Source organism: Stenella coeruleoalba (assembly GCF_951394435.1).
Source record: "Stenella coeruleoalba genome assembly, chromosome: 11".
In the NCBI taxonomy this organism is placed as follows: Eukaryota; Metazoa; Chordata; class Mammalia; order Artiodactyla; family Delphinidae; genus Stenella; species Stenella coeruleoalba.
In genome coordinates this window covers 3,202,822-3,222,988 of record NC_137157.1, presented here as the reverse complement: position 1 = coordinate 3,222,988, position 20,167 = coordinate 3,202,822, and the positions used below count along the sequence as shown (strand labels likewise).

Here is a 20,167-nt window from a genome sequence, read left to right as displayed (position 1 = left end):
CACAGAGGATAATGAAACACGCAGGCCTTTTAGACACATTATGTACCGTTCTTCCAGTTGGTGTGATGAGTTTTCCGTGGCCCTGAAGGATGGTCATTTTCCAGGAGGCAGGTGCCAGTGGAGCACAGACGTGTTCATGCTGGACTCCTTCCCCGACTGTGAACTTTCTGTAGACAGACTTCCCGACCGGAGCCTTTGCGTGGAGAAGCATGGGCCCCGCGGTGGACGGGAAGAAAAGCCCGCTTCCGAGGAGCAGGCGTTGGCTCTGTCCACGAGGATCTGGGCCAACCTGAAGAAGGTTTTGGCATTTGCACGTGCCGTTCCTCTGCCTGGGGGCCCCAGCCTACTCTGCTCGGCAGCCCCCCGAGCTTGCCAGCACCCCCTCTCCTGCCCTGGCTGGCCCACCGCGCCCACGTGCTTCCCGCGTGTTGTCCCGTGCCTCTGTCCCCTGAGACTCAACCAGCCTCCACGCTGGTTTTGGCCCCCTCTGGTGCCTAACGGACATTGGTGGGCTTGGGTGTGTGAGTCAGCTGTCTTGCTGGGATTCCGGCCGTGGCTGTCTCTTCTCACGCTGCAAGCTCCCCAGGGCACGGCCTGGGTCTTTCTTCTCCTGGGGCCGGCACGTAGCATGGTAAGCGCTTGCCAGATGTTGGCAGGACGCATGCGTTAAACACGCACTCCTCCTGGTGTGAGCGTTCTGTACCGCGGGGCCCTGAGCCTGGGGCGCTGCCGGGGCTCAGTGCCCCACGAGTCCGCGTCTTCTTTCTCCTCCTCTCTTCGTTCGGTCTCATAATGCATCTTTTTTTTTTTTTCTTCAGAGGTGGGGATGCATTTGTGAGAGCCTGAGGGATACATATTTGTTATAGAATCAGTTCATTAAACTCTTCTGGTATATATTTTGGGGATCTAATCCATAGAGCTTTCCTTTTTTTGTCCTTTTGGTTTTATGGTAAAATAGAGCAGAAAGATTTCTATAATATATATGTCCAATTTAAAGAAAAAATTAAAAATTAGCTTCCATATACCCACTGTCAGGCTGAAGAAATAGAACCAGACTGGCGTCATTGAGGTCCCTTCTCTGTCCCTCTGCAGCTGTGTCCCTGTCCCCCAACAAGTAACTGTTGTCTTGAATTTTGGTTAATTATTTTCTTGCTTTTCTGTATGGTTTTATGACACGAGTTTGTGTGTGTGTGTGTGTGTGTGTGTGTGTGTCGCCTGTTTTTAATCTTGGTTTTTAGTGGACTTGTGCTGTCTGTACTCATTTGCCATCACTCTTTATATTACAGAGTTAAGGTTCTGAGCTCCATCCACCGCTGCTTGTCGTGTAGTTCATTTTCACTGCTGTGTAGTATTCCCTCGTGTGTTCCTGGTTTATTGATCCAGTCCAGTGTTGATAAGCATCTGGGTTATGTTCGTTCTTGTGCTTTTTCTCAGAATGTTGCCGTGAGCATTCCGAGTCCCTGTGCACAGGTCTGAGGGTTTCTCTGGGGGGTGTACCAGGGAGTGGCCCCAGGGGCCGGTGGTGAGTGCCCAGTGCTGCCCCCTCCCCTGCACTGGGAGCTGTGAAACCGAAAGGCTCCCTGACTGCCTGGGTCTCAGGGTGCTGTTCACTTCCGATCCCTTCACTGCTGATCACGTTAAGTATTTTTTCTTAGGTTTCTTAGGCCATTTGATTTCCTCTCTTGGGAAATGCTTCTGCCCCTCTTTCTACTGCATCTTTTTGTTTGTTAGTTTATCCTCCTGATTGTAGAAGTTCCTGATATAATCTGGATACTAATTCTTTTTTGGAAACATATGGATACATATATCTTCTTTTAGTTAGTAGGCTGTTTCTTCACTCTCCTTGGTGTGAACAGCAATTCCTAATTTAACAAAGGCAGTTCAGCAGTCTTTTCCTTTATGATCAGGCCTTTTTGCGTACTGAGACATCCTTTCCAACCTCACGATTTCAAAGAAATCTTATATTCTAAGAGTTTTAGAGTTTTGCCTTTTACCTTTAGGACCGTAATCCATTTGGGATTGACTTTGCACGGAGTTTGACACAGCAGCCCCATTTCTTTTAAAATCCCCCACGTGGATAAGTGGTTGTGCCCCTTGCCCTCATGAGCTATCATACAGCAGCTGTGTGTGGGCTCCTTCTGGGCTGGCGTCTCTTCCCCTGGTCTGTCCACCCATCCCTGTGCCGTCTTCATCCTGTCTTGGTTACATGGTCTTGATGTCTGGTAGGACAGGCCACCCAGGCCTGGCTCTTGTTTCTGGGCTACTCATGACCTTTTGCTTTTGAAGGTAAATTTAAAATCGTTGTATTTCATAGAAATCTCAGAAATTACATAGAATCTGTTGAACAGTTGGAGAAAATTAACACTTTGTTTTTGCATTTAGTTATTCTGATCTTTTAAACGACCATACCTCCTTAAATATATTACAGAACTTACTAAATTTATTCATAGATACGTTTTAAGCAAATAGCGTTTTTAAAATTTTTAGTGGCATTGTCTAATTTTTTATTGACAGTATATGGAAATGCAGTTGACCTTTGTAAGTTAATTTTGTATCTGGCAAACTTACTAATCTCTTTCATCAATTCTAATATTTTGTGTGTAGATGTATTTGAGTTTTGAAAGAAGTTAATCATATTACTTATGAATAACGATAGTTTGGTTTTTTTCTTTCTGTTCTGTATATACATGCTTGGCTTTTTTTTTTTCCTGCTGGCCAAGACTTCCACTGCAGTATTGAATGTTAGTAGTGAAAGCAGGCATCCCGGTGTCATTCCGATTCTAAAGAAGTCTTTTAACATTTCTTCTTCGACAGGATATTTACTGTAGATTTTATAGATGCCTTATGTTAAGGATGGTGCCTTGCTTTTCTCATAGTTTGAAAATCCTAAATTCCTGTTGAGATTCATCATGTCCTTGCCCACGTGTCATCGAGAGGAGAATAGGTCTTTGCTCCTTTATTCTGTTGACATGGTAGATTCTATCAGTGGGCTTCCTAGTATCGAGGTGACTGTACGTTCCCGAAATAAATCCAAATTGGTCAGGAGGGATTTTTTTTTACTGCCTCGTGGGATTAAGTGTCATAACATCTCATGTGCCGAACCGCCAGGAGGGGAAGCCTGGCCTCTCTTTAAATGGAAAAATGCCCTCTGACCAGTGTCTGATTCCTCAGTTGTGCTTTGATATGTTGTCCCATCAGCTGTGCCGAATATTTGGTCTGGTGACGTGTGTGACACTGTGATGTTTTGTTCGAAGGTGTTGTTTCTTTTCCGTACTTCAGTTTTGAGTGTGATGAGACGTCTGTGCTTTGCTAACCTATCCAGACAACTGGCTTGAGCACAAGATGTGGGACGTAAATCCCCACGTTTGAAGGAGGTGAAGGTGGAGTAATCACAGCCAAATGTGGCGTTGTTGCTTGTTCCGAGAGTGCTGCGTTCGTTATTCATTGTGTTGTAAACCTATATTCAGTGTGTACTTTATGTGGTATCTGGGGGCCTGTTAATCTACATTTTACATTTGTTATAGACTGTTATTCTTGTTTCGTTCATCAGATGTTATAATTCGTACGGGGGAAGGTTCCCTCAATCCTGCTGCAAGCACTTGTGTTGTAAGTATCTCTTCTTTCTGAGCCCACACGGCTCCTGGATCTCGGGAGATATAAATCCCACAGCTCTTCTCAACAGAGCTGTATGTTTTGCAGCTCCTCCCGTAGAAATTAACTCCACGGTGCTCTATACGCTGTGAAGTCGTGTTGCCGATGCATATGATAGAATTATGATGTTTTCACGTTTCTGGAATCAGATTTTTTCCCTAAGTAATCATGAGCACAGCGACATTTTCAATTTCAAGATATTTCATTTCTTAGAATGCAAAACATCTCAGCTCCCCGAGTGGCCTGAGTTACTGGCATCCTGGTCCTGCCTTGGGGGCATGTGGAGGGCCTGTGATAAGGTTTACACAGTGAGGACAGAAAGAGCTGCCAGGAGGAGGCCTCCTGAGCCCCTCCCCAGAGCCCTCTGTGGGAGAACGCTGGAGCTTTTTAGGAAAAACCTGGCATGACGCGCAGGTTTCTGAAGTTGGGCAAGCAAACTGGGGATGCCTGTCGCATTTTCATTTTTTTTTAGCCCTGCTGGTAATAGTAGCAAGTATTTTAATTATTGTCGTTGAGTATAAATTGCTCTGTTGTAGAAAAGATACTTCAGGAAGAGTTTAGAGTTTGAATGACTTTTAATGAATTCTTCCTCTCTAATAAAGACAAGAGCATCAGGAATGTCAACAGAACTTTAAGAGCGAATAATAACCAGCGCGTATCCATCGCTAGAGCCGTCTTGGATCGTTCTGTGTTTTCATTAAACACATCCACACACGGAGGGCATCCTTTCTTTATCGGCAGATAATACCGCTACTTAAACCCACAGCACATTCATTTAAATGGGAGTTAATGTGCTGTGACAGGTCTGACCCCCTCTCCGTGTCTGTTATTTCTTGAACTCCCCGGCGTCTGCTAATAATAGTCTTGTTCAAGTGAATGCATTGTTTTCACCTTTCCTGTGACAGCTGTTAATGAAATACCTGGATTTTGGACATACCGAGTCGTGGGGACCGTGGCCCCTGAAGAAGCGCCAGTGGCCAACTGCTGGGCACGTGGTGGCTGCGGTGGGCCCCGTCCTCGGCAGCATGCGGCGGAGGCCCTGGGGCACAGAATCCGTTTGTGTGGTGCCAACCCTGCTCCCGCTGTGCGTGGCCTTGGGGAGGATGACCTGGAGGCAGGGCCGTCTGTGGGGACACGAGTTTGGAGGGGACACCGAGCTGCTGAGGCCAGCCGGCTCACGGTCTGGGAAGCCTCTCCTTCCTGACCTGGGCCTTCGGGCGCCTTGCGGCCAGGAGGCCCTCATCCCCGGCTGGCCGGCACCCCTCCCTGGTGCACCTGTGGCCCAGCTGCCTCTGCCGCCGCCTTTCCCCTGGGCCCGGGGTGCTGGGCTGACTGCACGGTGAAGCCCTGCGGCCCTGGCTAGAGGGGGCTCGTCCTTGCAGGGGGGCTGCAGGGAGGGTGCAGACTGGGCTCCTGCCGCGTGGCCCGCCCGGCCTGTGCCATCCCAGGGTCCCCCTCCGTCTGGAGTCCTGGCCCGGGGCTGCTGGCTTTTGACCCCTGATGTCAGTGACCCATCACCTCTTCCCACTTTGTCTTGGGGGACTCAGAGCGGCTCTGGCCTCTGGGCTGGCCTCTGAGCCGGGCCTGAAGTTGCTCTGAGGATCTGGGCATGTCGGGGCCCTTGGAGACGGGGGTCCCGGCAGTGGGCTGGAGCCGGCTGTCCCCACGTTGGCCCTCCTGGGGCTGTGCCCGCTTGGTGAGGTGGCCTGGGCGGGGAAGGAGGAGTGGGTGTCCTTTGTGAGGTTCCTCTCTGTCGTTGTAGCTGAGACTCGGTATCAGAGGCCCTGGAGAATCGGATGGGACCCGGGGAAGGGGGCGGGGCAGGAGGAGAGAGTGTGCTCCCCGCTGGCCTCTGCAGACACGCCGGGGGACCCTGTGTGTAACTCGTACCCCTTAAAGCCTGTTACAGTTTGGGGAAAGCAGTGCACAATCAGTGGCTTATGTTTTGTTTTGTTTCGTTTTGTTTTTTAACCAGTCTGAGAGCAAAAGCTTAGAAATGGCTCGATGCATTCATTCTTTGCAAAATAACCGTGCCATTGTTTGATGCAGGTGTAGAAGTCCCTCAGCACGGGCCGCTCCGCGCTGGGGCCGGGATTGCAGTTCCTCCGTCGGGGTCTCTGTGTCTGATCTGGGGAGAGCTCATTATGACGGCGGCGAGGGCAGGGCACAGTGACCTCAGGGGAGCCCTCCCTCCACGCTGCTGCCCGAGTGCTCGCACGGTCGGAGCGCCTTCCCGGGCTGCGTGGCGGCCTTGCTGGGAAACGAGCCGAGGGGCTTCCAGAGGGAAGCAATGGGAACCCCGGGGCCCGTGGGCCTGTGTCGGATTAATGGTTGGGGGAGTTTTTCAGTGACGCTAAGTGACTTCGGCTGGAATCGGTGCTACTTTTTGTGATTTCAAAGCAAAAGCAAAGCATGCTCCTATGAAGTGGTTTAAGACAAAAGATACAGAATAAATCAGTCAGTGAAAAGGAAACAACAAAGAAAAAGAAACGCTGCACCCTTGCAGCTCGGCTGTGGTTTCCGATGGCAGGCGGCGGCCTCCTAATCGGCATCACAGCCTGGTCTGTAGTGACTGCCTCTCTGCCCACAGCCTTTATGAGTAAGTTAACTGTGCCGCCGATGGGTTTAGGTCTGTCCCGGGCGTCCTGCAGCAGCCCTGTCTCCCGGGGCCACCGAGTCCAGTGTCCCGCTCCCGTCCCACTGGCACCCGGGGAGAGGGTCCGGGAGCAGGGATGGGAGCGGACAGAGCCTGGAGGCTGAGCCAGCCGGACAGCTCAGGGCGGGCACGCAAGGGGCAGACGTCGGAACACGTGGTCTTGGCACATGGGTCCTGGAGGCTGGAGCTGAGGGGGGCCCGGGGCACGGCCAGGGGCACGAGGGAGCCTCGCTGCCTTGCGGATCCTGCAGCCCCTGCCCCAGCCAGCGCCTTCCCTTCAGCCCCCCTCAGCTATGGGCAGGTCAGGACTCGGGGTCCCCCTCCATCCTTTTGGGTTCACGTTTTCCCAGTGTCACCAGGCATCCTCTCTGTATGGAGATCTCTTCTACATTATTACAGTCAGTGGAGTTTTTTCCTTGGAAGTCTAGACGGGGCTCATCTCTCTGTCAGCTTCTGCCTGCCCCTCAGCCAGATGCTGCTTCCTGTTTGGGGCTGGGGTGGCTGGTCCCAGAGCAGGGCTGGAGGGGAGGCCTGGGCCAGGCGACTCGCCCGCGAGGGCAGGTGCGGGGCCTGGGACGGGTGGTTGGCTTGTCTGGGGTGGAGCCTGCCTCGGCCTCCTGGTGTCCTCAGCACGGCAGGACCGTTACCATTGGTCCTTGTGATCTGTGAAAACCTCAGGTTGAATTTTTCTTATTAATTACTTCATAAGAGGAGGATGACAGTGGACCCATGATTCCTAAAATATTTGAAATTACATAAATCATTGATCCTATCTAGAGAATTGTTCCTGTTATGCGTGGGGCGTATTAAATTTGGATGTACACACTTGCTTTGTGAAAGGGGTAGAAGGGATGGAGATGGGTGATTTGGGGGGAGAGGAAGCTGCTCCTTGAAACTGACGAAGATAAGCTCTTGGAAGAGAGAGGCTGAAGGAGATTTAAGCAAGTGGTTTACCTTTTCTTCCCCCTCTCCCGCCCAGAGACGCATAAAGCACGGGAGTTGTTCTTACTTTCTAAATTAATAGCTACTGTTACAGGGAAATAACGTGCAAGAAGGCGAGAGGCTCTAGGTGCAGCCTCCTGGCTCTGATTACGTGAGGAAGTAGGAGCGCTTGCCCAGAGCAGATGGCGGGTGAAGGGCACGCAAGCGTCAGAGCCACCGGGGGTGTTATTTATTGGCATCGAAGCTGTGAGGGCTCCAGGTCTCGGCAGCGGCCGGGTGCCTGTGTGGCATCGGGGCACGTGGGCATGGAGACGGCTCGCAGGTGGCATGGTCCCCGAGGAGGGCGCGCGGACCCGGTGCTGGCGGACAGTCGCGAGTGCTTTGCCCGGCCTCCTGCGGTAGATTCTGTTCACTCTCGGTGCTTGACTTGTGGCCTGGAAGCAGGGAGACCTGTGTGTGGATAAACAGAAAGTTCTCTGTACGTGGAACCAGCCGTCTTGCGAAGGCCGCTGACCCCGCTCCTCAGCCACGCGTGGCGCCTGAGCCCTGCCCGTCCTGCTGCCTCTTGCCGCGGCTGTCTGTCTGTCTGTCTCTCTCTAGGAGGCTCCTCTTGTTGCCTCCTTCCCTCTGAACAACTCCTCGTCAGCCTCACAGCCCTGTTTGCCGTCGCCTCCTCTCCGAAGTCTCCCTGCACCAAATGCCCCCACCTCCTTCCCCTCCGTGGAGCTGAGTCTCCCCTCCCAGGCCATTTCCCATCTTACACAAGTGGGGGACTGTGAGGTCCTGACTGGTTGGCATCTGAGGAGCCAGGTCTGGAGCACTGCTTGATGGAGAAACAGAATGGGAAAAGCCAGTCCCAAATCCAGGAGACACCCCGGGTGTCGTCTGTCCAGAGAGACCCCAGGCGGGAAGGTCCAGGTGCCCCCTGATGGCAGAGAGCTTACAGAGCAGGGGGGAGCAAGGGCTGAAAATGGAGGGTGGGGGACCTTACTCATATACACGTCCATTCAGCCAATGGAGCTCCATTCAGCTACACGCCAGGACCCAGGGCACAGAAGTGAGCGAGATAGAAGAAGACCCTTCCTGGGGGGGCGGGGCTTCCGTGGAAATGGGCGGGGCTTCTGTGGAAATGGGCGGGGAAGAGGATCTGCCGCCTCAATGGGGCGTAAAGGATGCTGTCTTCCGTGAGAAGGGTTTGAGCTAAGATCTTCTACTGAAAACCATAGTGGCCATGGGAAGTTTGGGAGAAGGGCATTCCAGGCAGAAGGAACAAGTAAGTGCAAAGGCCCCGAGGTAGAGACAGAAGTGGGCGCAGTGTGAGGGGACCCGGTGGAGGCCACGAGGGGTGGTGGAGTCACGGCTAGGGGTCTGCTTTTTCCCTCAGAGTCAGGGAAGCCCCGGGGCTGGACGTGTGACCTGATGCGTTCGCATCTCAGCAGCCCCTGCGCCGCTCCATGGGATGGTGAGCACAGGTGTCAGCAGGGCGACCAGCCAGGAGACCGGGGCCGCTGGGCCTGCCGCGGGGGCCTAGGTGAGGGATGGAGGTGCCTGGGGGCACGGTGCTGCCCATGCGATCTAGGCCTGACCTCAGGGCCTCATGGCCCCAAAGCCACGTCTCTGTGGTGGCAGAGCCTGGATTTGCACCTGGTTTGCAGACCTCCAGGGACGTGCTCTTCTCGCCGCCGCAGCCTGCCCGCCGCCTTGGAAGCCGCTTTCGTTCCATGCTTGAGGCACCCGGCCCTTTATTTACACATTACTGGGGTTAAAGCTGTAAAAATATAACTTCCAGGTTATCCAGAGAGATCAAGTAGCGTTAAACCTAAGGGATTTGAACTGACAGCTTGCCTTAGCTCATAGGAACTCTGAATTCTACATTTTTCCTCAAAATAATACAGTGCACCCTTTCCAAGCGCCTTAACATCAAGGCTGGCGCCAGCTGCCAGAGGCCTAGATGGCTGGTTTCTCTCCTTGTGGACGGCGCCGTGGACGTGCCTGGCCTCTGCCTGTTCCCTGAGGGGGATGCTCAGCGCCCCCCCCCCGCCCCCCGCCCATGCCCTGCAGCCTGGCTCCGGGGACTGATGGTTCTGGGGTTCTCTCTTTGGGTTCCTTGTGGAGTGTTCGGGGGAACTAGTTCATCTCAGGACAGCCTGCTCTGGACTCCCCACAGGAGAAGCTGGGCCAGTGGAGGCTTTGCTTTGGGCCTGAGTCAGGAGCCCCGGCCAGCCCAGCCCCCCTGCAGCTGTCTCAGGCCTTTCCCGGCACCAGGAACAGTCCATTCCAGTCGCCTGCACAGGCGCTGAATTGTTTGCACTGGACAAGACTCGAGCGCCCCGGCCATTCCTCCCAGGGTAAAGCCGGCCACGTCATCTGTGCCAAATGGCTTCTCTTGGTGCCAGGGCCGCCGAGGGCAAAATGGCATTCATGCTTGTGAGCAGGTTTACGAGTGTGTGTGTGTGTGTGTGTGTGTCACAAGGCCTCTGAAAGTGTGAGGCTTGTTAACGGACTCCCATGGCTTAAATTACCACTTGCCAGGAGGATGAGATTGCAAAGGAGGGGAGGTCTCTGTGCTCCGGGCTCTGGCGTGTCCTTCAATCCACATGTGCGCTCTCTCTCTCGCGCTCTCTCTCTCTCGCTCTCTCTCTCTCTCTCTCTCTCTCACACACACACACACACACACACACACACACACACACACCCCAAACCCCTGCTGCATGGACGGCTCCCTGCTGCACCTCAGGCAGGTGCAGATACAGCTGATGCAGACTTTCCTCACCAGGAGCTCATAGTCTTTTCTGTGTCTTTCTTACTATAAAATTCTAATTTCTTGGTCTTCTCTTCTTTTTCGATTCATGTATGAAAACAACTCTTTTATCCTAAAGCATAGCAGTGGTGGCCCTTTCTAGGCTGTACAAGGCCCCCATTTAGTCAGACCAGCAGGGTGGAATCCTGGCTCTGCTGCTCACAGGCTGTGTGACTTTGGGGAAGTTGCTTAACTCCTCTGTGCCTCAGTTGTCTCCTCTGTATTAGTTATGTCTTGCTTCATAACAGCATTGCCACAAACCTAGCGCCTTGAAACAACACACATTTATTCACATTTGTTGTCTCAAAGTTTCTGCGGCTCAGGAGTCTGGGCAGGTCTTAGCTCAGGATCTCCGCAAGCTGCAGTCAAGGTGCTGTCTGGGCCACAGCCTCATCTGAGGCTCCCCTAGGGAAGGGTCTGCTTCTAAACGCCCCTGGCTGCTGGCAGAATCTGGGGGCTTGCAGGCTGCAGAGCTGGGGGTCTCGGGTTCCTGCCGGCTCTCAGCCCCACTCAGTTCCTCGGCACGTGGCCCTTTGCATGTGCAGCTCATAGCTCAGAAGCTGGCTTCGCGGAAGCCAGCAGGGGAGAGTGTCTCCTGGCAGGCTGGGTTATGATCTTTGGACGTAATCCTATCCCCTTGGCTGTATTTGGTTGGTTAGAAGCAGGTCACAGGGCCCTGCTCAAACTCCAGGGGCGGGCGTCCCAGGAGGTGTGCAGGTGGACCCCCTGCCTGCCGGTCAACTTTGGCAGACTGTGCAGCATTGGATGGAGGTCTGCCGGGGCCCCAGTGAGCGAGGAGATGCTCAGCTGACCTTCGCTGCCCCTCCTGCCCTCGTGTGGCCAGCCGTCCGGGCCTCCCCTGCCTGTCACTGCTCCTGCCTGTTGCGTGTAGCCCCCGTCCACCCTCCCCTGCTCCTGGCCTGCAGGGCTCCAGGCCCCTACGGAGCTTCCTGACGAGCAGTCCTGGGGTTCTCCTGCCAGCGGAGCCTGGGCTGAGGGTGCCTTACCCTCCCAGCCTGTCCGCACCCAGGCCGCCCCCTGCACGCGCAGCCCTGCCGCCCGTCCCTGGGCTTTCCTCGTGTACACGCGGCCGGGCGGGGCCGTGGCTGCTGCATGTCTGACCTGTGACTGAGAGGTGCTGGGGCCCGAGAGGGGTCCCCCCGCAAGGACCCCGCCTGCTCGTGTCCTCTCGGCTGCCCGCCACCCTGGCTTGTGGGGTGCTGCTCCCCGCGTCACCGAGGGCGGTGAGCCTGATGCTGCAGCGTGAGGACTCACCACCTGGTGCTGTCTGTGGGAGACAGCAAATGGCGAACGTCGCTGAATGATTTTGCTCTTTTGATCTTACTTAAATATTCAGTTCTGGCTGGAAAGCTGTTGACTTAAAACGACAAATGTGTATGGATAGAGAGCATGAACGTGTTGCTCACTCAGCAAACATTTACCGGGTGCCCCTGTTACAGGTGCTGGGCCGAGCTGCCGCCTGATGAACGGGTGGTTCCGTTGTGGCTCAGTTGGAAGAACCTCAGTGGACGAGTGCTAGGGTGGGGTTTGGGCGGTGGCCTGGGATCTAGGGCCGCTCGTGCCCTGGTTGACCTCGCCCGTCTGGGCGCCAGGCCCCTCGCTGTAAATGCCGGAGCTGGTGGTGACTTGGGGGTGTCTAGACCACAGGCCCGGTGATGTGTAGGAATGTAGGCGGTATTCGGAGGGGTTGACCTCCTTGGGTACAAACATGCTTGGCTTTGCAAGGTCGGCCCGTTTGGAAATGATGTGAGTCATCCTCTGTTGGCACGCTCGCTGGTCCAGCCTGCGCTGGTGGGAGGCCCAGGAGGGCGGCGAGGCCTGGCCCAGTGGCAGGAGCCCGGGGTCGGGGAGCTGGCAGTGGGTGCGTCACTGAAGGGAGGCGCTTCGGCTCAGTAGGGACGCTCTGCCGGGTGGGGGACCCGGGGAGGCTCCCAAGCGGGAGCGCTTGGCTCTCCCAGCAGGCTGGGAGGCACAGGTGGCAGCACAGTCTCCATCGAGGGCTGGGGCTTAGCTGGAAGCCAGGGAAACAGGGGAGGGACAGGCTCTCTAGGCAGCGAGCCCGGCAGGAGGTGTCAGCCTGGTGGGCTCAGCGCAGCTGGAATCTGGGAGCTGGGCGGAGAGGAGGAGAGGACCGTGAGGCAGGGGCCGGACACGGAGGCGCTGTGTGTGTGTGTGTGTGTGTGTGTGTGTGTGTGGTGTGTGTGTGTGTGTGTGTGTGTGTGTGTGGTGTGTGTGCGTGCGCGTGGCTGAGGGCGCTGTGTTGCGCCTGGCGAGATCCCTCTCCTGAAGGAAGGTGGAGGAGAGGGTGGCGTGAGTGAGTGTTGTAGCGGTCGGGAGAGAGGCGGCCCCCGGGTTGTCGGACGGCTGGCGGGGGCAGGGGTGATGGAAGACGCCGGCCTCCGGATGCTGATTGGTCTCCGGGGGTTTAAGAGGACGTCTGTCGTGTCACTGACGTGTGGAGTCCAAGAAGTAATACACGTGAATGCATAAACCAAACAGACCCACAGACATAGAAAACAAACCTACGGTTACCAAAGGGGAAGGGAGGGGGAGGGATAAATTAGGAGTGTGGGCTTGAGAGGGACAGACTACTGTACGTAAAGCAGACAAGCAGCAAGGAGTTGCTGTATAGCACAGGCGGCTGTATTCAGTGTCTCATAATGAGCTATTCAGTATCGTGGGAAATAATCTGAAAGAAAATCCATTAAAAAACCAACCAAGCTCAGAGATGCAGAGAACAGATTGGTGGTTGCCAGAGGTGAGGGTTGGGGTGTGTGTGTGACATGGGTGAACGGGGTCAGAATGAAACAAAAAGTCTTAGGGCTGTAATGTACAGCTCGGAGAGTACAGTTAATGATATTGTATCCCGTCTTCGAAAGTTGCTAAGAAACTAAATCTTAAAAGTCCTCATCACAAGAAAAAAAATGTATAACGTGTGTACGGTGATGGATGTTAACTAGACTTATTATGGTGGCCATTTCCCAATAGAGTATTTACAGATATTGAACCATATGTTGTACACCTGACACTAACATACTGTTATATGTCAATGATACCTCAATAAAAAAAAATCACATGTGGGAAATTTAGAGCATCCATCCATCCACTCCCTCCCTCCCTCCCTCCCATGCACCCTTCCGTCCATCCGTGTGCCCATTCATGCATGCGTCCACCCCCTGCCCATCCATCCCTCTGTCCCTCCATCCCTGTCTCCTTCGCTGATAGGCTGGGTGCTCCTGTGCTGGCTGGCCAAGTCCAGGGCAGCCACATGCCGTGGTTACCCAAGGGGCTCGGAGGAGCAGAGAGCATCCTCTGGAGCCAGCTCGTGGGGTGGGACTGAGCCCAGGGGTTGGTGACGTACTCCATATTGCTTGTGAGTCTGTAAAAAACTAAGATAACTGGAATTTTACAAAAAAATGAAACCCATTGGTATTTTCGTACTAGAGATCGAAAAGTATGGATAGTGTATATTTTAAGAATGTGTACATTTAAAAGTTTCTGATGCGTTCACTTTTTGCTTCACCAGCTGTTCAATTTTCTTTCAGATTTTTGAAAGGATATTGTTTATATGGGCCATACGTCACCCTGCCAGTGGATACGTTCAGGGGATAAATGACCTCGTCACCCCTTTCTTTGTAGTCTTCATCTGCGAATACATAGGTAAGACCATATCATGATGTTTTCTTCTCACAAACATTAAACATGGACTTCAGTGGCCTTACGATGTTGCTATGCATAATTATACCAGTACTGAAAATTGCTATTAGTTTTACTGTTATTAATGACAACTGATATTAGAGAATAGTAGTTTTCTCATTGATGCCAGCTTTAAAAAAGTCTTTAAATCCACATGCCCAACTACTGAAGACATTAAGATGCAGTTATTATTATTAATATCTTCCTTTTACTAATATATGAGGAGAAATGCAGTATATATGGGGAGTGTAGTTTTGTGTTAATGGTCATCAGAGCACTGGCTTTAATGGTTTGGATTGAAATGGGTAAGGTTAAGGTGGCAGAATATTAGTTGAATGTTTTGCTTACAAGCTAAAAACCGAATCTTCTTTAATTGCATTTGTGCAGCAGTTCATCACCTTTCTGCTTCTGATATACTAGTAGCATTTAATTTTATGGAAAGATTAATTACATGCAAAATAATTGGTTTAATGGGCATTTAGGTTGGGTTGTGCTGTTTCTCTGTGAGGACTGCATATTTTTTCTTCCATTTATGTTGCAGCAGCCAACTGTAATATACCTTCACCTGGTTTATATTTCAAGTTTAAAAACAATTCTGATAACACATGTGCAGGATCTGCTTTTTAATTCATCTATGGATAAAATCTAAATGCCACGGGAGGGGTTTACTCTTTAGTTGTAGCATTTTTTTTAAAACTGATATTACTTTGTCTTCATGCGAACCTTCCTGCCTTGGTGTTTGTTGGTTTTTTCGCTTGTGTTTTAGCCATTTCAGTTTCTGGTCAGCTTCGATTCCATCGTTGTTGTAATCTGGAGGGTGAGGTTGACTCCGGGGCAGATGCGATCCTCTGAGGATGAGAATGTACCCACTTGGTCCGTTTTGTGGCCACCCCTCTCCCAGCACTGACGATTTCATGGGAGTCTCTTCATTGCTAAGCAACCAGCGAGCACGGGCTGCTCCCCCCACGTCTCTTCAGCAGGGACAGGTCACTCCTGAGAGCGCTCCTGCCTCTCTGCTTCTCCCTCTCTCATCTGACAGATAATGAAAATGTTCTTAATGATCCTAGAACAGCAGGACCTCTGTCAGTAGACTTCAGAGCTGTTAATTGAAAGAAGAAGTTCAACTGAGATGTGATTAGAGAACTGATATTCCGTGTTAAATAGACCGTTTAATTAATGTGGTAAATAAGTTTGCCTTAATGAGTCTAGCAGCAACTTACATTGTAAGGCCCAAGCGATCCATTGTGCGTTTGTCTGAATGATCAGCAAGCTAGGAAGAAGGGACATGACCGTGATGTTAATTGTCCGGAAGAGAGAAAAGCTGGAGGAAAGAGAATCTGTGTTCAAGAGGTGCCTTCGGTTAGAGACTCAAAGAGACTCCCCTTGCCTTCCGCAGCCCTGACCGCACACTCCCGCACGCACGCACGCACGCACGCACACACGCACACGTGTAGCGGCCCGCCTGGCCTCCTGGGGCTGCCAGCAGCCCAGGTCTCCTCCTGGGACACAGTGTCTTCAAAATGCAAGTTTGGTGGACGCACACGTGCATGCACGCTCGGGCACACACAGACACATGCATGTGCACCACCGCCAGCCACAGCCTCTCCAAGTAAGTGTGGAACAAATCCCCAACTAACCTCGGGATGGAGCCCATGGTCTTGGGTGGGCCCTGGAGGTGCCTGTCCCCCCCAAGGGACGGCTGGGGACGGAGGTCAGGAGAGCTCTTGGGACCCTGGAGGTGGGGTCACGGTGTGCGGACTGTCCAGAGGCGGAGGTGGGAGAAGATGGCCATGCAAGCGGTGCTGAGGCCAGCGGGGGGAGCCCAGGAGCTGAGTGTCACTCTGGGAGGGTGCCGTGTGCTCGGAGGCGGAGGAGGGCTCCGTGTGGCGAGGTGCGGCTCCCGGCTGGGAAGCGCAGGGTTGGGTCCAGTTTCTTTCTCTCTAAGCTCCGCTGAGCCCGGGGGTCCTGATGTCTTGGTTTGTGCTGGAAGGAAGGAGGGCCCCTCTAGCCTTCAGCCGGCCGCGTTTCCCACCGCCCTTTGCATTGGGGCCCCCGACGGCTGCTCGCTGGTCATCCCTAGTTGGTGTCTGTGCCTGTGTGTCCCCATCAGGCCGACCTGGAGACAGGGCGCGGGCCCACGGCAGCGCCCGGGGAGGACAGCCGTTTGGGCAGAGCTCCTGAGTCTTTTCGCCGTGTGTTGTATTTATGTAGTTCAAAGCACATTATGTATAAAATCGTTTCATGCCTTTTCCCCGTTTAACCTTGTAACATAAGCTCATCCCTGTATTATTAAGAAATCTTTGTAAAGATCGTTTCCACCTCCTGCACATAATATTCTGTTGAGATAATGTAGCATAATTCATGAAACCATTCTCCTGTCGTTGGATTTTTTTAGTTTTCTTCCCCCCAGGCGTGGCGCACGTTTTAAGTAAAGCCTGTGTTTTTCAAACAGGGACTGCCACGTTCCTTTGAGCAATGTTAAATGTGATTTAAGATCAAGAGCCATTATTCGGTCACCTTGAGTCCCACAGTTTAAGTAGAGACATCTTTTACTTGAACCAAGTAATTTCAGCACAGCGAGAAACGGAGAAGCACCCCCTCCCCATCCTCTGTGCTACTTAGACTTAGAAACTGTTCTGGCACTTTGGACCAGCTCTTCGGACGGACTGAACGAGGGTTGGGCGCATGGGACGAATGCCGGTGACGAATTTTGGAAGATGAGGAGTATTCTACAATTGATTTTCATTATCAGAATGTGTAAGCTCTGATTGATTTGATTTTATATGTCATTTTCTCGTAAAATAAATTACCCTTGAAAGCTAATACAGAAAGTGACTGGCATAAACAGTGTATTTGCTTATGAACATTACGGGTATTTATTTATTTATTTATTTTTTATTATTTGTTTTGCGGTACACGGGCCTCTCACTAATGTGGCCTCTCCCGTTGCGGAGCACAGGCTCCGGACGCGCAGGCTCAGCGGCCATGGCTCACGGGCCCAGCCGCTCCGTGGCATGTGGGATCCTCCCGGACCGGGGCACGAACCCGAGTCCCCTGCATCGGCAGGCGGACTCCCAACCACTGCGCCACCAGGGAAGCCCCATGGGTATTTATTTTTGTGTTCCTGTTTGTAAATCAGAATCTCAAAAGCACAGGTTGTTTTTAAACAGGTTAATTTTGCCCAGAGAAGACATTTTAGCACGTGGTTCCTGGAGATTGGGACGCGCTGGAATTGGATTTGGTGTGCGGTTGGCAAGGGGCGCAGAGGAGAAGTGATGCCAACCAGTCGGGACACAGAGCAGAAGTGATGCTGGGAGTTTGCTGTCAGCTGAATGCCAGTGGCGCCGCCATTCTTTTGCCTTTTCCACCGTCAGTATGAATTGGGCTTCGAGTGACAGGGAGAGAAGAGCTGTTGCTCATTTCTCATTGATAAGTTACAGTTTTAGAAACAGTTGTTTTAATTTTCCTTGTTTGCATTTAAGTTTTCCCTCATTGCACTTTGTTTTTTCCATGTGTTACCTGAACCAAGACTGCTTTTAAATGCATCCTTACCTGGCTTCCTTTGGTGTTCCTCCCACCTGATGTACTTTCGGGGTCCACAACTCGTCTCAGAAACATTTTAAAGACAGAAACGAGCGCATCTGCATACAGGAGGCTTCCTGTGGCAGTTCTGTTCCATGTGGGGGGAGTGGAGAGCAGAGGGCCCTGGCAACGCCAGTGGGTCAGAACCAGAGGGTGGGGCTGCTGTCCGGCAGCCCCTGAAATGACAGGAGCAGGCTGTATGCTTGCAGAGCCCGTGATGTGTATGTAGTCAGATTTTCTACTTAAAAACATCTTGATGATGGTCAAAATAATGGACTTATTGAAAAATTGGAAAACTCATTAACAGTATAGCTCCTTGTCCCAGAAGCCGTCATTGGCACGTTTTATTAATTTCCTTCTGGTCTTTTGTCAATATACTTTTTACACTGCAGCAGTTACATTATGCATGCACATTCTAGTGTTGCTTTTTGTTTAATAGCTACTACACATTTCCCAAAGTCATTAAGCACTTAAAAAACGTCTTTTTAAAACATAGTGACACACTCCTTTCAATAATGGGTAGGAAAACTAGACAGAAGATCAACAAGAAAGAAAGAAAACTAAGCACCTGAAAACCCCTAGACCTAACAGACATGTACAGAGCAGTGCACCCATCACAGCAGGATCACATTCTTCTCAAGTGCACACGAAACATTCTCCAGGACAGACAATACGCTAGACCATAGAACAAGCGCCAGTACAGTTGAACGGGTGGAAGTCATACAAATTGTGTTCTCTGACCACACAGACATTAAATTAGATATCAGTAACAGAAGGAAATTTGAAGAATTTGACAAATACGTGGAGATTTTAGAACACAACCATAAAGGAGCAATGTGGGGACTTCCCTGGTGGCTCAGTGGTTAAGAATCCGCCTGCCAGTGCAGGGGACACGGGTTCGAACCCTGGTCTGGGAAGATCCCACATGCTGCAGAGCAACTAAGCCAGTGCACCATAACTACTGAGCCTGCACTCTAGAGCCCACGTGCCACAACTACTGAAGCCCGCGCACCTAGAGCCTGTGCTCCACAACAAGAGAAGCCACTGCAACGAGAAGCCCGCGCCCCACAATGAAGAGTAGCTCTTGCTTGCCGCAACTAGAGAAAGCCCACACGCAGCAACAAAGACCCAACACAGCCAAAAATAAGTTGAAAAAAAAAAAGATTAAAAAAAAGAAGCAATGTGTCAGAGAAGATATCACAAGGAAAATTACTTTGAGATGAATGAAAATGAAAACACAACACACCCAAACTTACGGCATGCAGCTACAGCAGTGCTCCAAGAGATACTTATATTAAAAAAGGACGTCTCAGGTCATTAACTTGAGATTTCAATTTCAGAAACTAGAAAAAGAAGAGCAAGTTAAAGCCAAAGCAAGCAGAAGGAAGGAAATAAAGACTAGAACAAAGTAAATGAGGTAGAGGATACAAAACAGTGGAGAAAAATCAATAAAACCAGTGTTGGTTCCTCAAAAATATCAACAAAGTGTTGGCAAACCTTCAGCTAGCCTGACCTAGGAGAAAAGGGGAGAAGACTCAAATGACTAAAGTTATGAGTGCTTTTAGAGAGAAACAGCACTAAGGAAACGCTGTGAGCAACTCTCCAAATTCCAGAATGTGGACGAAAAGGAGATGTTCCTAGAAAGGCACAAATGACCAAAACTGACTGTGATGGTTAATTTTGTATAAATTCGACTAGGCTGTGGCACCTACGTATTTGGTCAAACACCAGTGTAGATACTGCTGTGAAGGTATATTCTAGATGTGATTAACATTTAAATTAGTAGTCTTTGAATAAAGCAGATTACCCTGCCTAATATGGGTGGACCTTATCTAATCAGCTGAAGACCTTAAGAGCAAAGACTGAGATTTCCTGAAGTAGAAGAAATTCTTGTTAAGACATAGAAATCCTGCCTGAGCTTCCAGCCTGCTGGCCTGTCCTACAAGTTTCAGACTTGCCATTCCCCATTATTGTGTGAGCCTGTTCCTTAAAATAAGTTTCTCTCTCTCAATATAATTTAATATAATACAGTATAATATAGTATAATGTAATATGTACATTTGTTTGTCAATATCTACATGGATATATACAAGAACAATGTATATAGGAGATTAAATTAGTAATTTAAAAAATTCCAGCAAAGAAAAGCCGAGGATCATGTGACTTCACTGGTGAATTCTCCCCACATTTAACAAAGAATTAACACCGCTCCTTCACAAGCTCTTCCAAAAATAGAAGAGAGGAAACGATTTTCAGTGCATTCAATGAGGCCAGTGTTATCCTGATACCAAAATGGGAGACAAAGATATCACAAGGAAAGAAAGCCAGAGACTAGTATTCCTTATGAAGATAGATGTAACAATCCTCAACGAAATACTAAGAAACTGAATGTAGTAGCGTAGTAAAAGAACAAATGGGATTTATCTCAGGAATTCAAGGTTGGTTCAGCATAGGAAAAAATCAGTCAGTGTAATACACTATACTAACAGATTGAAAGACAAAACAACGTAATCATCTCAGAATGATTGACACAGAAAAAGCTTTTTGACAAAATCCAACACGCTTTCACGATAAAAACACTCAACAAACTGGGAATAGAAGAACTTCCTCTCTAATAAAGAGCGTCCACGAAACACCCACAATTAACGTCATGCTTAATGGGAAAGACTGAACGCTTTCCCCTTATGATGAGCAGCAAGACAAGGATGCGTGTGCACCGCACTTCTGTTCAACCTTGTACTGGTTCTAGCCTGGGCAGTTAGGCAAGAAAATGAAGCAAAAGACATTGAGAATGGAAATGAAGAAGTAAACTACCTCCC

The 20,167-nt window shown here is 50.9% G+C and overlaps 1 protein-coding gene across 1 annotated transcript in view; it reads left to right on the top strand.

Annotated features, from left to right (window-relative positions):
• TBC1D22A (TBC1 domain family member 22A) overlaps window positions 1–20,167 on the top strand; it is a 312,955-nt gene that overhangs the window by 119,154 nt on the left and 173,634 nt on the right. Inside the window, exon 8 of the mRNA XM_079937136.1 lies at window positions 13,616–13,730. Coding sequence (XP_079793262.1) covers window positions 13,616–13,730 — 115 coding nt within the window. The remainder of the gene's footprint in view (window positions 1–13,615; window positions 13,731–20,167) is intronic.